The sequence below is a fragment of the Pristiophorus japonicus genome, chromosome 16 (assembly GCF_044704955.1).
Source record: "Pristiophorus japonicus isolate sPriJap1 chromosome 16, sPriJap1.hap1, whole genome shotgun sequence".
In the NCBI taxonomy this organism is placed as follows: domain Eukaryota; kingdom Metazoa; phylum Chordata; class Chondrichthyes; family Pristiophoridae; genus Pristiophorus; species Pristiophorus japonicus.
The window spans coordinates 31,019,110-31,038,014 of record NC_091992.1 but is presented as its reverse complement, the minus strand read 5'-3'; the positions used below and the strand labels follow the sequence as shown (position 1 = coordinate 31,038,014).

General features: G+C 42.6%; 1 protein-coding gene across 2 annotated transcripts in view; it reads right to left on the bottom strand.

Annotated features, from left to right (window-relative positions):
* The window catches only part of tmem248 (transmembrane protein 248), a 54,949-nt gene extending 36,365 nt beyond the window's left edge, over positions 1-18,584 (bottom strand). For both annotated transcript variants that reach the window (XM_070857180.1, XM_070857181.1), the window contains exon 1: positions 18,130-18,584. In XM_070857180.1, the coding sequence (XP_070713281.1) occupies positions 18,130-18,132 (3 nt within the window). In that variant the 5' untranslated portion in view covers positions 18,133-18,584. The remainder of the gene's footprint in view (positions 1-18,129) is intronic.
* Positions 18,585-18,905: the final 321 nt, after the last annotated feature.

Sequence of the window (18,905 nt, the reverse complement as noted above, 5' to 3'; positions counted from 1 at the left end):
GTACAATAAACATCAAACCGTAACTTAAGCTATAAATTAGGTAACAGACTGATCAACAGATAAATTGAAGCAAAGACAAATAGAACATAGGTGTTCCTCCTTGAACACAAAATAAACAGAAGCAACCCTTTGCTAATATTTATGAATACTGTACTGAGCCCCAAGATGAGTCCCTCAACAAATAACAACGCGATATTTATTCCCCCATGGAATCTCCCATCTTTTAGGTGGTTTTAGAAGAACTGGTAAATTGAGAGCACGCTACTGGAAATTTACCCGTGGTATATTTTTTAAGTTCAACCAGGAACAAAGGAAATCAGATTTTTTTCTAAATAAAATAAAGCTATCAATTAGACATATACATATATGCCAGGCCAAAATCCATTTGGCACCTGACTGTAAATTCTTAATGTCTTGAATGGACCATCCAGAGAACAAAGCCAGTTGTTCTGCCAATTAGTTCAATTAAGAGATGCATCTATTCAAAATTTGCAAACATGACATGTGCGTAAGGGGAGAATATGTCTGTCCATTCAACTTAATATGAAAGTTTCATATGTAGTAACTTGCATGTTTTGAGCTGAATATTGACAGCAACATAACTAAAAATTAGAGTGACTGTCAGGTTCCCAGACATAGTCATCGAAGTAAAAACCGAAAATGCTGGAAACCTCAGCGGGTCAGGCAGCATCTGTGGAGAGAAACAGAGTTAACGTTTCAGATCGATGACCCATCGTCAAAACTGGCATTAGACATTGATTAGAATTATAACTAAAACTCCATGTTAATAAGTAATTATCTCACGATCAACCAAGGTACGCGGCCACACAATCGTAGGCCGCTCACTAGCTGCTGCCGCTGGAAGTGATACTGCGCATATGCGGCCACTAGCAAATTTAAAGGCACGGTGCAGGAAAAATAATTAGAGGGAACATTGCTCATGGTCAGGAGAAATAAAAAGGTTTATTTTTATGTCTCCATTATTTACAATTTACCACAAGGCAGCTTCAGCTTGCTGGAGCAACAAAAATTGTTTGCAACACTGGATTTATAATGTAGATTTAAAATGGCATGTTAACAATAAATTTTAGAACGCACTTTACTAATTTGGTGACGTATCAAGTTTTAATCAATGCCAACTTTTAATGTATAATTCTGAATTGACTAAAATGCAAATTTTATCACTCCTGAATACGTAAATGAAAGCTTTTTTTTAAAATCAAGTTTTCTAAGCCTTTAGTACGTAACTTATTAGCTATGTGTTCCAAACTTGCTTTCAGTTTTGTTCAATTAAAAAAAAACAAAATTTCTGCAATGTACTATGGCAGAACGCTCTGCAGTTACACCTTCTGATATTAAAGAGGGATTCGGTAGATATTCTTAAGTATCTTCAGTACTTTTCTTTAATCAGAATTAGTTCTCAGTAACCTCTGAAAACTTGCAGAATGGGATAAATGGGTTTGTTTGAAATGGTGTCCTTTCTGGGAGCGGATATTACACTGCGCCTGTCAAAACAAAACCAGATTGAGATCCAGTATTTTTGGTCCCCCAGGCCCCAAGTTTCCACATGATTTGCTCCTGATTTTTAGGAGCAACTGGTGTAGAACGGAGTATCTTAGAAATCGGAATTCTCCACATTTAGTTTTCTACAGTTCTAGTCAGGTAGAACTGTTTCACTTTGGAACAGAATTTTTTTTTCAAAAGGGGGCGTGTCCGGCCACTGACACCTGATTTCAAAGTTTCCAGTGAAAACGTACTCCAAACTAACTTAGAATGGAGTAAGTGAAGATTTTTGTACGTTTGAAAAAACCTTGTCTACACTTTAAAAAAATCAGGCGCAGGTTACAAATTAGGCGTAGGGAACGAGGTGGGGGGGGAAGGGAAGTCATTAAATTCTACAATCAAACTTTAGTTATACTTATACAAATATTATACAAATAAATCAAACCTGAATAAAAATGTATAAGCAAAGAAAAGATTAAATAAACCATGTTCCTACCTGTGTGAAAGTGCTTCAGGCAGGCCTTTCAGGCAGCGGTGTGGCGTCAGTGTCTCGACGGCAGCGGCAGGCAGTATGCAGCCTTCGAGCTGAGCTGCAGTGCTTGAGGCAGGGGTGTGGCGTCAGTGTCTTGACGGCAGCGCCATGCAGCAAGCAGCCTTCGAGCTGAGCTGCGGTGCTTGAGGCAGGCCTTCATTCCCCGCGAAGATGCAGCACCCGGACGGACTTGAGGCCATTCGGCCATGGGATTGCAGCGGCGTCAGTGGCTGGTCGGGAGCCGAAGAAAGAACAGCAGCAGCCTTCGAGCTGTGAGGGGGACTGACTGAGGCCATTTGGACAGGGAGAGGCAGCCACATCGACATCTTTATATTTAAATTTGCAGAATGGGTGCACCACATATTATGCAATGGTTTGCTTCCTCATGCAAGAAATTCTTTGTTCTTGGTGGAAGTTGATCCATTGCAAAGTTGAATTGGCACTTTTATTTCTCCAAACACAATCCTTAATTTGCAGGCACCAGTTCTGCAAGTTTAGCAGTGAAAAGCTGAACTCACTGATTTCAGCAGGTGATTTATTTAGCAGTGCTGCTAAAAGCGCTCCCTCATACACAGAAATATCAAGAAAATTAAAATACAAGCCTTTGCAGGGGTCCAAGAAACAAATCTTCACTTTTTCTGCAGCACTTTTAAAAATGGCCGAGTACCAATGTTTACTTCAGACTGCGCGTGCGCGAACGCTCCAACGCGCAGGGTTGCCGGCACCAAGAAGCCCAATTTCAATTGTACCCGCCCCTCCTACTTCCAAAATCGGCGCGAGTGGTAGGCTCCGCCCCCTGTGCGCCGCGCCAAGCAGACATCGAGCTCCAAGGAGCTTGAGAATACCGCACTTTTTTTCCGGCGCGAAAAACAGGCGCCCAGCTCTGAGGTGCGCCTTTTTCGCCGTGTGTGGAAACTTGGGGCCCCAGTCTTTTGACCCATTTGGAGAGTCAAAATCAACACATTATAAATTGGTAAAATGGTCTTGGGAGTGGCATTTTCATTTTAAATTAACTATTGAAGAAAATGCATTTAATTAAAAATATTTTCCCAAATATCTTTTTCCATTTTCCCTGTTAGACAATTTCAGTAAATTCAGTTGGGTTTAGGCAGAAAACAAAAAGATCAAGGTTTACATTACATAACTCTTCGGAGAATGTCTTGTAATCATTCCACCTCTATAGCCAGCACCACTGGTTGACAGTGACTGAATAAGTTAAATTCCATTTTTATTTAAATGGGAGATTTGATAGAGCAGGGTGTTTAAATCATGAGGGGTCTGGACAGAGTAGAGAGGTAGAGAGAGAGAGAGAGATAGAAAGAGAGAGAGATAGAAAGAGAGAGAGATAGAAAGAGAGAGAGATAGAAAGAGAGAGAGATAGAAAGAGAGAGAGATAGAAAGAGAGAGAGATAGAAAGAGAGAGAGATAGAAAGAGAGAGAGATAGAAAGAGAGAGAGATAGAAAGAGAGAGAGATAGAGAGAGAGAGAGAGAGAGAGAGAGATAGAGATAGAGATAGAGATAGAGATAGAGATAGAGATAGAGATAGAGATAGAGATAGAGATAGAGATAGAGATAGAGATAGAGATAGAGATAGAGATAGAGATAGAGATAGAGATAGAGATAGAGAGAGAGATAGAGAGAGAGATAGAGAGAGAGATAGAGAGAGAGATAGAGAGAGAGATAGAGAGAGAGATAGAGAGAGAGATAGAGAGAGAGATAGAGAGAGAGATAGAGAGAGAGATAGAGAGAGAGATAGAGAGAGAGATAGAGAGAGAGATAGAGAGAGAGATAGAGAGAGAGATAGAGAGAGAGATAGAGAGAGAGATAGAGAGAGAGATAGAGAGAGAGATAGAGAGAGAGATAGAGAGAGAGATAGAGAGAGAGATAGAGAGAGAGATAGAGAGAGAGATAGAGAGAGAGATAGAGAGAGAGATAGAGAGGAGAGATAGAGAGAGAGATAGAGAGAGAGATAGAGAGAGAGATAGAGAGAGAGATAGAGAGAGAGATAGAGAGAGAGGATAGAGAGAGAGATAGAGAGAGAGATAGAGAGAGAGATAGAGAGAGAGATAGAGAGAGAGATAGAGAGAGAGATAGAGAGAGAGATAGAGAGAGAGATAGAGAGAGAGATAGAGAGAGAGATAGAGAGAGAGATAGAGAGAGAGATAGAGAGAGAGATAGAGAGAGAGAGATAGAGAGAGAGATAGAGAGAGAGATAGAGAGAGAGATAGAGAGAGAGATAGAGAGAGAGATAGAGAGAGAGATAGAGAGAGAGATAGAGAGAGAGATAGAGAGAGAGATAGAGAGAGAGATAGAGAGAGAGATAGAGAGAGAGATAGAGAGAGAGATAGAGAGAGAGATAGAGAGAGAGATAGAGAGAGAGATAGAGAGAGAGATAGAGAGAGAGATAGAGAGAGAGATAGAGAGAGAGATAGAGAGAGAGATAGAGAGAGAGATAGAGAGAGAGATAGAGAGAGAGATAGAGAGAGAGATAGAGAGAGAGATAGAGAGAGAGATAGAGAGAGAGATAGAGAGAGAGATAGAGAGAGAGATAGAGAGAGAGATAGAGAGAGAGATAGAGAGAGAGATAGAGAGAGAGATAGAGAGAGAGATAGAGAGAGAGATAGAGAGAGAGATAGAGAGAGAGATAGAGAGAGAGATAGAGAGAGAGATAGAGAGAGAGATAGAGAGAGAGATAGAGAGAGAGATAGAGAGAGAGATAGAGAGAGAGATAGAGAGAGAGATAGAGAGAGAGATAGAGAGAGAGATAGAGAGAGAGAGAGAGAGATAGAGAGAGAGATAGAGAGAGAGATAGAGAAACTGTTCCCATTGGTGGAAGGGTCGAGACCCAGGAGGACACAGATTTAAGGTGATTGGCAGCAGAACCAATGGCGACATGAGGAAAAACTTTAACACAGTGACTGGTTAGGATCTGGAATGCATTATCTGAAAGTGTGGTGGAGGCAGATTCAATCATGGCTTTCAAAAGGGAATTGGATAAGTACCTGAAGGAAAAAAAATTAAGATCGATGGGGAAAGAGTGAGGAAGTGGGACTAGCTGAAGTGCTCTTGCAGAGAGCCGACACAGGCTTGATGGGCCGAATGACCTCCTTCTGTGCTGTAATCAGTCCATGATTCTACTGGGATTTGAAAATTTTTTACCAACATTTTGGGGAAATTCCAATCCACCCATTTAATCGCTAAATTACCTGAGATCTTAAGGTATACTAAATTCCTATTCAGAAAATGTAATCAGAAACTAAGACTAAAGAAAAATAAAACAAAGAATGGAATAAAAAGTTTAAATATCAATTACTTTTTACTTCAGATCTTCATCATAAGAACATAATAACGTAAGAGGAGTAGGCCATTTAGCCCCTCGAGCCTGCTCCACCATTCAATAAGATCATGGTTGATCTGATCATGGACTCAGCTCCACTTCCCTGCCCGCTCCCTATAATCCTTTACTCCCTTAATCACTCAAAAATCTGTCTCTCTCCACCTTAAATATATTCAATGACCCAGCCTCCACAGCTCTATGGGGCAGAGAATTCCATAGATTTACAACCCTCTGAGAAGAAATTCCTCCTCCTCTCAGTCTTAGCTTCCTCTATGAGTGGCAATATCTTCTCTGCCTCCACCTTGTCAAGTCTACTCATTATCTTATAATTTTCAATAAGATCACCTCTCATTCTTCTGAACTCCAACTGTGTATAGGCCCAACCTACTTAACCTATCCTCACAAGTCAACCCCCGAATCCTCGGAATCAACCTAGTGAACCTGCTCTGAACAGCCTCCAATGCAATTATATCCTTCCTTAAATATGGAGACCAAAACTGTACGCAGTATTCCAGGTGAGGCCTCACCAATACCCTGTACAGTTGTAGCAGGACTTCTCTGCTTTTATACCCCCTATCCCTCTTGCAATAAAGGCCCACATTCCATTTGCCTTCCTGATTACTTGTTGTACCTGCATACTAACTGTATGTTTCATGCACAAGGACCCCCAGGTCTCTGTATTGCAGCACTTTGCAATTTTTTTCCATTTAAATTATAATTTGCTTTTCTATTATTTCTGCCAAAATGGATAACTTCACATTTTCCCACATTATACTCCATCTGCCAATTTTTTTCCCCACTAACTTAGCCTGTCTTATATCCCTTTGCAGATTTTGTGTCCTCCTCACAATTTGTTTTCCCACCCACCTTCGTATCATCAGCAAATTTGGCTACATTACACTTGGTCTCTTCATTCAAGTCATTAATATAGATTGTAAATAGTTGAGGAACCAGCACCGATCCCTGCGGCACCCCACTAGTCACTGTTTGCCAACCGGAAAATGACCCATTTATCCCGACTCTCTGTTCTCGGTTAGTTAGCCAATCCTCTATCCATGCTAATATATTACCCCCAACCCCATGAACTTTTATCTTGTGAAGTAACCTCTTATGTGGCACCTCAGCGAATGCCTTCTGGAAATCCAAATATACCACTGGTTCCCCTTTATCCACCCTGCTCGTTACATCCTCAAACTCCAGCAAATTTGTCAAACATGATTTCCCTTTCATAAAACCATGCTGACTGCTTCATTGAATCATGCTTTTCCAAATGTCCTGCTACTGCTTCCTTAAAAATGGATTCTAGCATTTTCCCAATGACAGATGTTAAGCTAACTGGTCTATAGTTTCTTGCTTTTTGTCTGCCTCCTTTTTTTTAAAAATAGGGGCATTACATTTGCGGTTTTCCAATCCGCTGGGACCGCCCTAGAATGCAGGGAATTGTGGTAGATTACAACCAATGCATCAGCTATCTATGCAGCCATTTTTCTTAAGACCCTAGAATGTAAGCCATCAGGTCCAGGGGACTTGTCCACCTTTAGTCCCATTATTTTACCTAGTACTACTTCATTAGTGATATTGATTGTATTAAGTTCCTCCCTCCCTATAGCCCCTTGATTATCCACTATTGGGATGTTTTTAGTGTCTTCTACCATGAAGACTGATACAAAATATTTGTTCAACGTCTCTGCCATTTCCCTGTTCTCTATTATTAATTCCCCAATCTCATCCTCTAGGGGACCAACATTTACTTTAGCCACTCTTTTCCTTTTTATATACTTGTAGAAACTCTTACTATCCGTTTTTATATTTCGTGCTAGTTTACTTTCATAATCTATCTTCACTCAATCATTTTTTTAGTCGTTCTCTGCCGGCTTTTAAACATTTCCTAATCCTCTGGCCTCCCACTAGTCTTGGCCACATTGTATGCCTTTGTTTTCAATTTGATACCCTCCTTTATTTCCTTAGTTAGCCACAGATGGTTATCCTATCTCTTATAGTTTTTCCTTTTCATTGGGATATATTTTTGTTGAGTTATGAAATATCTCCTTAAATGTCTGCCACTGCTCATCAACGGTCCCATATATTTTAGACTATTTTCCCAGTCCACTTTAGCCAACTCTGCCCTCGTAGCTTTGTAGTCTCCTTTATTTAAGCTTCGGACCCTGGTTTGAGAACCAACTTTCTCACCCTCCAATTGAATATTATGGTCACTCATTCCTAGAGGATCTTTACTACAAGATTATTTATTAATCCTGCCTCATTACACAGTACTAGATCGAAGATAGCCTGTTCCCTGGTTGGTTCCACAATGTACTGTTCAAGGAAACTATCCTGGATACACTATGAACTCCTCAAGGCTGCCCTGGCCAATTTGCTTTGTCCAATCAATATGAAGGTTAAAATCACCCATGATTATTGCCCTCCCTTTATTACAAGCCTCTGTTATTTCTTGATTTATACTCCATCCAACTGTGTAGCTACTGTACGGTAGCCAATATTAGGTATGATATAAAAGATCAAGCGTCATAAATACTAAAGAAAAGTCAGTGAATCTTAATATAGGTATAGGAATGTTGAATAGCTATGCTTGAAGTGGGATTTCAGTTAAACATAACTGAAGGATAGTGAAATGTTCATACTATGCCCACTTGAACATAAATGCTCTGCAGTACCATCATAAATGCCATTTCAAACTTGGGTTGCGTCTGCAGAGAGAAATTTGAACTATAGCACTGGTGGGCACATTTTGTAAATAATGGTGGGAGCAATTTGAGCATTACACACAAAGGAACCATATTGTACAACATGGAAGTGTATTGTTTTAGACATGATTTTTTTATTTCCCACAACATGTTCCTATATACACTAAAGAAGCTTTATGACAACACTAATTATAGGTTATTTTCAAACATATAACTTGATACACAACTATTAGCATTAATTAACTAATTATTGGGAACACTGAAGCCATTTTCTTTGGTCCCTGCCAAACTCCATTGCCCGATTATCATTTCCATCCCTCACCCTGGTAACTGTCTGAAGCTGAGCCGGATCGTTTCCAACCTTGGTACAACCTTGACTCCGAGAGGAGCTTCTGGCCACATATCTGCTCCATCACCAAGACTGCCTACTTCCACCTCCATACCACCACCCGACTGCCTCAGCTCATCTGCTGATGAAATTCTCATCCCTGCCTTTGTTACCTCTAGACTTAACTATTCCAATTCTCTCCTGGCCTTGTGCTCATTCAAAACTCTGCTGCCCGTATCTTAACTCGTCCAAGTCCCATTCTCCCGGTCCTTGCTGACCGACATTGGTTCCCGGTACGCCAACACCTCAACTTTAAAATTCTCATCCTCATTTTCAAATCTCTTCCTTGCCTCACCCTTCTATCTCTGTAATCCCCTTCAACCCTACAAGTCTTCAAGATCTCGACACCCCTCCAATTCTGGCCTCCTGAGCATCCGCGATTTTAATTACACCACCAATGGCGCGTGCTTTCAGCTGCCTTGGCCCCAAGCTCGAATTCCCTCCTTGAACTTCTCCGCCTCTCTCGCTCCTCATTCAAGATGCTCCTTAAAACCTAAGGGATCCAAAGGGATCAAGGGGCATGGAGAGAAAGTAGGAGAGGGGTACTGAGGTTGAATGATCAGCCATGATCTTAATGAATGGCGATGCAGGCTCGAAGGGCCAAATGGCCTGCTCCTGCACCTAATTTCTATGTTTCTACCTCTTTGACCAAGCTTTTGGACATCTGTCCTATCTCCTTCTGTGGCTCTGTCATTTTTTTTTAAATTGGTAAGCATCTTGGGACGCTTTGCCACATGAGCTATATAAATGCAAGTTGTTGTTGTTAATTAGCCATTCCAAATTGGTAGCTTCGGGTCAGAAACCTTTAGTTACTGGCAGGAAGAGCATGACTTCTTCATTTGTATGTGCTTAAGTTAAAAAAAATCTGCAACAACTGAAAAAATAAATCATCCCACTAATATGAATTACAGCATTCTTTGCCTTAATTTATATTTTGGGGGAAATGTTTATACTCATTAGCTCAGGAATGCCTATGCTGAGGAACATTCTTCATTTTGGTAATATCAGACACGTTCAGATGCACAGTACTCTTAACCACAGGTTTGACTGATTTAATTGATTTTTTGAGGCAATCAAGAGGTGTATAAAGAAAATGCATTAGATATTGTTTGCATGCATGGATCATCAGAAGGTGTTTGATAAGTTAACACAAGGTGCCCGTTCCAAACATTAAGGCACATAGAACTGAAGAGACTTGCAGTGCATGCACATGAAGGATGGTTAGAGGACTAAAGCAAAGTGATGGGATGTTTTTTTCAGATTGGTGGGATGTGAGGAATGCTGTGCCCGAGGGGTCTGTGTTGTTTTCTATTTATATAAACGCAGGCAACAGAGGAAATGGTGTGAACTTTGCCGATAGCAAATTAGTGGGCACAGCAAATCATTAGAACGATTGCAGGAGATTGATAACAGCTGATAGATACAATTCAATACACAGAGAAGTGTAGTACATTTTGGGGAATAAAACAACAAAAGGAAATACAGTATATACTTAAATGGTAAGACTCAAGAGTGGTGAACACAGATCCATAAAGATTAGAGTGCAGGCGGAAAATACTGTAAAGACAAATGGTATTTTATACATAGAGGTATTGAATATAAAAATCAGAAAACAAGGTTGAATTTGTGCCAGATATTGGTTAAGCCACAGTTGGAATTCTGTGTGTTGTTCTGGACACTATTATAGGGAGGATATTAGTACCATAGAAAGGATACAATGAAGAATCATTTCAATATTAGGAATGAGGTGTTAGTTATGAAATGCTTTCTCACTGGCCTAGAGGTTAAAAAGGGATCATAATATAGGTTCTCAAAATTCTGAAAGAGGATGAACAGTGAAAGGTTATCTCTGCTGGTTCAATCGCTATCAAATGGGAAAAGGCTAAGGACCATCACTAAAAGAACAAAAGAAAGTTACAAGATGTTTTTGCACAGAAAGGATCATTTAAAATGAAATTAGCTAAGACATTTGAAAAGCATTACAAAAGGATACAGGGGGAAAAAAATTGGGAAACAATGGGCCCAAGTTTCGGGCCGCGCCTAGGACGCCCATTTTTCGCGCCACAAAGTGCGCCTAAAAAAAACTTCCAGATTCTCCGGCTCCCTGCTGGTCCTCTTGGGCCGGGTGTGGCGCAGCACGAGCAGTAGGGGGCGGAGCTAGGTCCCTGCGCTGAAAACAGTGCCAGGACCTCTGCACATGCGCGCTACAGTGGGCGCGCATGTGCAGTAGCTCCAGGCGCCCAAAACTGAGTGGGAGGGGCCCGAAGCACATAGCCCCCTAGCCCTGGCCGAATGGCCTCACTGGGGCTGCGTGAATAAGTCTCCTCCCACGCCCAGCTCCTGCTTCCTCCCGACCCGACTCGACTCCTGCTTCCCCCCCCGACCGACCCCCGCTCTCCCCCCACCCCCGGACCGGACCCACGCTCCCCCCGCCTCTCTCCCCCCACCCCCTCCCCCCCCGGACCGGACCCAACCCCCGCCTCTCTCCCCCCTCCCCCCTGCTTCCTCCCGACCCGAATCCTGCTTCCCCCCCTTCCCCCCCCCCCCACCCACCGACCCCCGCTCTCCCCCCACCCCCGGACCGGACCCCCGCTCCCCCCCCTCCCTTCCTCCTCCTCCTCCTCCTCCTCCTTCTCCTCCCTCCCCTCGCTGTCAGAAACACAGACACTGACAGAGAGTGAGAGAGACACACAGACAGACAGATAGAGACAGAGACACACTGGGGGGGGGGGGGTATCCCAGCACGCTGTTGGAGGGCTCCCGGTGCTGCAGTCGGTAAGTAGAAAATGTTTTATTTATTGATTTTAAAAAATTATTTTTTAATTTTTTTGATTTATTTATTGGTTGATTTATTGATGTTTTTATCATTTATTATTGATGATGGCTCTTTATTTGTAAAACTGAAGTGTTTACTGTTTTTAAACTTCCCTTTTAAACCCCCCCCACTCCCTCCCCATTCCCTACACCTGATTTGTAACCTACGCCTGATTTTCTAAAGTGTAGACAAGGATTTTTCGAGCGTACAAAAATCTTCACTTACTCCATTCTAAGTTAGTTTGGAGTAAGTTTTCACTGCCGAAACTTTGAAAACAAGCGTAAGTGGCCGGACACGCCCCCTTTTGAAAAAAAAATTCTGTTCCAAAGTGAAACTGTTCGAACTGACTAGAACTGGAGCAAACTAAATGCCGAGAATTTGAATTTCCAAGATACTCCGTTCTACACCAGTTGCTCCAAAAAAGTCAAGAGCAACTGAGGCCGAAACTTGGGCCCAATGTGTGTGAAATTAGACAACTTTGTACTTTAGACCAGAGCACAGTAATTGTTGGGTCAAAACATGAACTCATTTCAGTGTCCATACAGGCAGCAGAAAGTATAAAACAACTTAAATCCAGCTCATTCCCTGGCTGCATTTGAACTCACATCCTAGAGATAAAGAGAACAGGTGGATTTTTTTCACTACGCACATAACATTCATTATGGCATGAAATTAGAATTGCAAAGGCAAACTTATTAGGCCAAACAGACATTTTAGTCTAAATTTAAAAGGAAATGCTCCAACATAAATTAAGCAGATAAGTGGAAATGCAGAGAGATAGAAATTTAAAGTTATTAATGTAACAAGTATCAAATCTTTACAAAAAGAATGTTAAGAAAAGCATGAAAACAAAACTGCAGTCTCTTCCCACAAGGTATATGATTCCAGCCAGGCAGCAACCTTTTTACACTGCCTGGCTGGAATCTCATGCCCAGAGAGCTCTGTATATGGTGCTCCTCTCCCAGTTATTAAAAATGAAAGGTTCAGAGTGTGCAGGTGGCAGCATCCACACTTCCTAAACATTAAAATTAACTGCAGTCAAGATTCAAAAGTCTTCAGGGCATCCACAGGATCCCATGGGCACTTTTAAAATCTTGTTTGAGGTTGCACTGGAGTTACACACCATGTGGTGGCAAATCATAAATGATGTGAAACCACCCCTCCTAGATGTCGCTCACTACATCCCTATAGATTCAGAACAGGTCCTCACTCGTGGTTTACGTTAGAATATCATGATCGGTGCAAAGCAGAAACAACTTTGTAGCATAAACGTACCCTAAATTTGGGTGGTGGTTATTGAAGTTTGACAATACAGGTTGATCCTCTCTTATCCGGCACCCTCGGGACCTGGCCTGTGCTGGATAAGGGATTTTGCAAGATGAAGGGAGGTCATGTTAAATTAGATGGTACAGGTACTGAGCAAGGGGATATCTGGCTTGGGGCTGGGAGTGCAGAGAGATCGTGGGGGGGGGGGGGGGGGGGGGGGCCGTGGACCGCGGGGTCAGGCCAGCGATTGTGGGAGTCGGCAGCGAGGAAGGACTTCAATTTGTTCATGTCGGAGTGGCTGGTAATAGTGCCGGATGAGAGGTGGTGCCGGATAAGGGAGGTTCAACCTGTACCACTAATGATGCACAAATACTGCACGGCTTTGAGCAGCTTGCTGGGGGCCACAGACCATAGTTCTGTTTGGGAGGCTCTCACATTAATGCAGCACATGTCAATAAGAATGACATCAGCTTAACATCAGTGGTGGTAAAAATAATGGAATCCCTACTAAAAGTAGAAAATAGAACATCTAGAAACCAAAAATATAACAACGTATAGTCAGCATGGATTTCAAAAGAGGAAGACTTGCTTGACCAACCTCATTGAATTTTTTGAAGAGGTAACAGAGAGGGTAGACAAGGGTATTGCAGTAGTTGTAATTTATCAGGATTTCCAAAAGACCTTCAATAAGCTACCACTTAATAGACCAATGAATGTCAGGGAATGCAAAGCCAGGGGACAAGTAGCAGAATGGATAGCTAGCTGGCTTCAAAACAGAAGGCAGAGAGTAGGGGTAAAGGGTAGCTATTCATAGTGGCAGTAGGTGGGTAATGGTATTCCACAAGGACCACTGTTGTTCACAATTTAGAGTTTGGAATCAAAAACACAATTTTTAAATTTGCAGACGACACTAAATTGAGGGAATGGTCAATAGTGACGAGGACTTCAAAAACTTATGTACTTCATGTATTCTTTATCATAAGCAGGCATTTCTAGTAAGTGTATATTTAGTGACAGGATTACACAGGATATGACAGGATTACACAGGATATACAGGACAGAAGCAGGCCATTCAGCCCAACCAATCCATGCCAATGTTTATGCTTCACTCTAGCCTCCTCCCATCTTTCCTCATCTAAGTATCAGCATAACCCTCTATTCGCTTCTCCCGCCTCCACACTATTTCACTTCAACCACTCCCTGTGGTGGTGAGTTCCAAATTCTCACCACTCTCTGGGTAAAGAAGTTACTTCTGAATTGCTATTTGATTTCTTGGTGACTATCTTGTATTGATGACCTCTAGTTTTGCTCTTCGCCACAAGTGGAAACACTCTCACTGTATCTACTCTATCAAAACCTTTCATAATTTTAAAAACCTCTATTAAGTCACCCCTCAGCCTTCTTTTTTTCAAGAGAGGTGACCCCCAGCCTGTTCATCCTTTCCCAACAGGTATACCCTCATATTTCTGGTATCATCCTTGTAAATCTTTTTTTGCACCCTCTCCAGCGGCTCTGTATCCTTTTTATAATATGGTGACCAGAATTGAACGTTGTACTCCAGGTGTGGTCTAGCCAAGGTTCGATACAAGTCCAGTTGATTGGATTGGATATATTCAAGAGGGAGTTAGATATGGCCCTTACGGCTAAAGGGATCAAGGGGTATGGAGAGAAAGCAGGAAAGGGGTACTAAGGTTAATGATCAGCCATGATCTTATTGAATGGTGGTGCAGGCTCGAAGGGCCGAATGGCCCACTCCTGCACCTGTATGTTTAGCATAACTTCCCTACTTTTCAATTCAATCCCTCTAGACATAAACCCTAGTGTTTGTTAGTTTTTAAAGTGATAAAACTATCTAGAATGAAGCCACATACAGTATAGCAACTAGGTACTAATGTGCTATTTGGCAGTAATAAAATCAACAGTTGAACTTTGCGTTGTTATCAGAACCCCTAAACCATGTGCCAGCCCATACTCCTTTCAACCCACATCTTCCTATATTTTAATATATAATCTGTTAATCAGTAACAAAGCCTGTACAGTCTATTGTAACGGAAGTCAAAAGCACAAATTTTTGTTTTTCTCTTTAATTGCATTATGATTTCACAATCATATTGCAGAGGTCATAGATTTAAAATCATTGGCAAAAGATCTAAAGTCGAGGTTAGGATAAAACAGGATTGTTTCTTAGGACAGTATGTTACAGAACCTGCAAGGGAGCAAGCTATCTTAGATCTGGTCCTGTGTAATGAGACAGGAATAATAAATGATCGCCTAGTAAAAGATCCTCTCGGAATGAGTGATCACAGTATGGTTGAATTTGTAATACAGATTGAGGGTGAGGAAGTAGTGTCTCAAACGAGCGTACTATTCTTAAACAAAGGGGACTACAGTGGGATGAGGGCAGAGTTGGCTAAAGTAGACTGGGAACACAGACTAAACGGTGGCACAATTGAGGAACAGTGGAGGACTTTTAAGGAGCTCTTTCATAGTGCTCAACAAAAATATATTCCAGTGAAAAAGAAGGGCGGTAAGAGAAGGGATAACCAGCCGTGGATAACCAAGGAAATAAAGGAGAGTATCAAATTAAAAACCAATGCATATAAGGTGGCTAAGGTTAGTGGGAAACTAGAAGATTGGGAAAATTTTAAATGACAGCAAAGAATGACTAAGAAAGCAATAAAGGATAGATTACGAAAGTAAACTTGCGCAAAACATAAAAACAGATAGCAAAAGCTTTTACCGATATATAAAACGGAAAAGAGTGACTAAAATAAATGTTGGTCCCTTAGAAGATGAGAAGGGGGATTTAACAATGGGAAATGTGGAAATGGCTGAGACCTTAAACAATTATTTTGCTTCCGTCTTCACAGTGGAAGACACAAAAACCATGCCAAAAATTGCTGGTCACGGGAATGTGGGAAGGGAGGACCTTGAGACAATCACTATCACTAGGGGGGGTAGTGCTGGACAGGCTAATGGATCTCAAGGTAGACAAGTCCCCTGGTCCTGATGAAATGCATCCCAGGATATTAAAAGAGATGGCGGAAGTTATAGCAGATGCATTCGTTATAATCTACCAAAATTCTCTGGACTCTGGGGAGGTACCATCAGATTGGAAAGCAGCTAATGTAACGCCTCTGTTTAAAAAAGGGGGCAGACACAAGGCAGGTAACTATAGGCCGGTTAGTTTAACATCTGTAGTGAGGAAAATGCTTGAAGCTATCATTAAGGAAGAAATAGCGGGACATCTAGATAGGAATAGTGCAATCAAGCAGACGCAACATGGATTCATGAAGGGGAAATCACGTTTAACTAATTTACTGGAATTCTTTGAGGATATAACGAGCACGGTGGATAGAGGTGTACCGATGGATGTGGTGTATTTAGATTTCCAAAAGGCATTCGATAAGGTGCCACACAAAAGGTTACTGCAGAAGATAAAGGTGCGCAGAGTCAGAGGAAATGTATTAGCATGGATCGAGAATTGGCTGGCTACAGAAAGCAGAGAGTCGGGATAAATGGGTCCTTTTCGGGTTGGAAATCGGTGGTTAGTGGTGTGCCACAGGGATCGGTGCTGGGACCACAACTGTTTACACTATACATAGATGACCTGGAAGAGGGGACAGAGTGTAGTGTAACAAAATTTGCAGATGACACAAAGATTAGTGGGAAAGCAGGTTGTGTAGAGGACACAGAGAGGCTGCAAAGAGGTTAAGCGAATGGGCTAAGATTTGGCAGATGGAATACAATGTCGGAAAATGTGGGGAAAAAAACACAGTAAAAGGGATTATTATTTGAATGGGGAGAAATTACAACATGCTGCGGTGCAGAGGGACCGGGGATCCTTGTGCATGAAACTCTTTTAGGAGTCAACAAAAAACATTAAACCGTGCCCCCCGATCTGGGGGAAACACCAACATTTACAAGGCCCTTTTTTTATTTTTGGGGGGGTTTTTTTTGGGCACAGAATCAAATTTTTTCCAAGTGCCCCCTATAAAAGGGGAGGGGGACACTAAAAGCACCGGCAATTAAAAGTTAGTTTGCAGGTAATCAGGAAGGCGAATGGAATGTTGGCCTTCATTGCGAGAGGGATGGAGTACAAAAGCAGGGAGGTCCTGCTGCAACTGTACAGGATATTGGTGAGGCCGCACCTGGAGTACTGCGTGCAGTTTGGGTCATCTTACTTAAGGAAGGATATACTAGCTTTGGAGGGGGTACAGAGACGATTCACTAGGCTGATTCCGGAGATGAGGGGGTTACCTTATGATGATAGATTGAGTAGCCTGGGTCTTTACTCGTTGGAGTTCAGAAGGCTGAGGGGTGATCTTATAGAAACATTTAAAATAATGAAAAGGATAGACAAGATAGAGGCAGAAAGGTTGTTTCCACTGGTAGGGGACTAGAACTAGGGGTCACAGCCTCAAAATACGGGGGAGCCAATTTAAAACCGAGTTGAGAAGGAATTTCTTCTCCCAGAGGGTTGTGAATCTGTGGAATTCTCTGCTCAGGGAAGCAGTTGAGGCTAGCTCATTGAATGTATTCAAATCACAGATAGATAGATTTTTAACCAATAAGGGAATTAAGGGTTATGGGGAGCGGGCGGGTAAGTGGAGCTGAGTCCACGGCCAGATCAGCCATGATCTTGTTGAGTGGCGGAGCAGGCTAGAGGGGCTAGATGGCCTACTCCTGTTCCTAATTCTTATGTTCTTATGTAAAATGTTTCAGTCCGTTGTTGGGATCTGGAACACTCAACCTGAAAAGGTGGTGGAAGCCGATTCCATAAATAACTTTAAAAGGGAATTGGACAGGTTCTTGATGATGAGGAACTTACAGGGTTACGGCTAAAATGCAGGGGTGTGGGACCAAGCATGACTGCTCTTTCAAAGAGCCAGCACAGGCACGATGGGCTGAATGGCCTTCTTCTGTGCTGCAAATTTCTATGATTCTATGACGACGAGGCTTTAGCAGAAGTTTTGACTGAAGGCCTCTACATCATCACATTGTGCGAGAGATGGACCAGGAAGAGAATTTATTCACTCGACATAAACTGAAAAATTGTACCCATTATGAAACATAAGACATGGTACTGGCAGTTTAATTTACTATTACTGCAACATTATAAGTTAACAATAGATTCAAGTCAATTTTTTTACACTTTGTAATACTACGCAACATAGAGACAAAATACGAGAGTCTAAAGCAGTGCGTACCATTTTAAGTGTACATTTGGTCTGAAACAATTGTGAAACCTGCTTAATTCTACTTTACTCAACGTCAAAAAAATTGTAAAACTTCCTCAAGACATTGAGCAGAAAGCAAGGCAAACGGATAATTAAATAGACCACGGCGGAAGATTTAAAACGAGCTGCTCAAAAAAATGAGGTTTGAAACGGAACTGAACAAAAAGGGACGTCAGTCTCAAGTTTAACAGAGAGAAGCGGCCTAGACTCAACTTCACAACAGCGCAGCCTGCGCGTTTCCAGGGCGCCCGGGGCCGTCGCCAACAACCCAGCCCACCGAAAACACAACCAGCCTCCCTCCCTCTCCCCCCCCCCCCGCCCCCCGCGGGACACTGTACTCACCATCCTGAAACCGCGGCCTCGCCACCGGCTTCCTCCTCCTCCTGGACACACACACTCACCGGCTGGGGCGGGCTGGACTCAGCGCCGTGCGGCAGCCCCCGCTGCTCTTCAGCACCGGGACAACAAGCGAAGGGAATGAAGGCTGCGAGCCAGCGAGAGGGGGGCGGGGAGGAGGCGGCGGCGGCGGCGGCGGCACTGGGCTGCGCTGCTGGCCGGCTCTCGGCATCGCTCACACCGCTGCCATGGATCGCGGGACGGCGCGGCTCAACATGTCGGTTCAAATCGCGATGGTTTGTTTATGAGGCGATTACGGATGGACGCGGCCTGCTCGCTCCCTCCTCCCCCCGCCCCGGTTCGAGTTGCTCTCACTGGCTGAGGGACGGGAGCACCGCCGAGCTGCAGCGGCCGCTTCCACCGCCAGGCCGAGCTGATTCACCCGGCAACGGCGGCTCGCCGCACACCCGTAAAAAAAAAGCAAAAAAATATAATTCGAAACCCTGCCCGTCACAGCATGGACATTATTACCAATTCACTTTCGAGAGTCTCAGACTGCCGCCAGTTTCGATTTAAAAACTGCAACTGATAAACTAAAAAAAATCAACGCCCATTTTAAAATGTGTTTTTGCAGAACGTTTCACTCTTGCTGGTTCTAAATTACCTGCCAACTCTCAGCTGGAGTGGTTTAATGTATATAATTCATTAAAAAAACAATCTAACATTCGTTTATAATCTGCCTCACTTTTTTTAAGTCTTAAATTTAACTCTTAACATTTCCC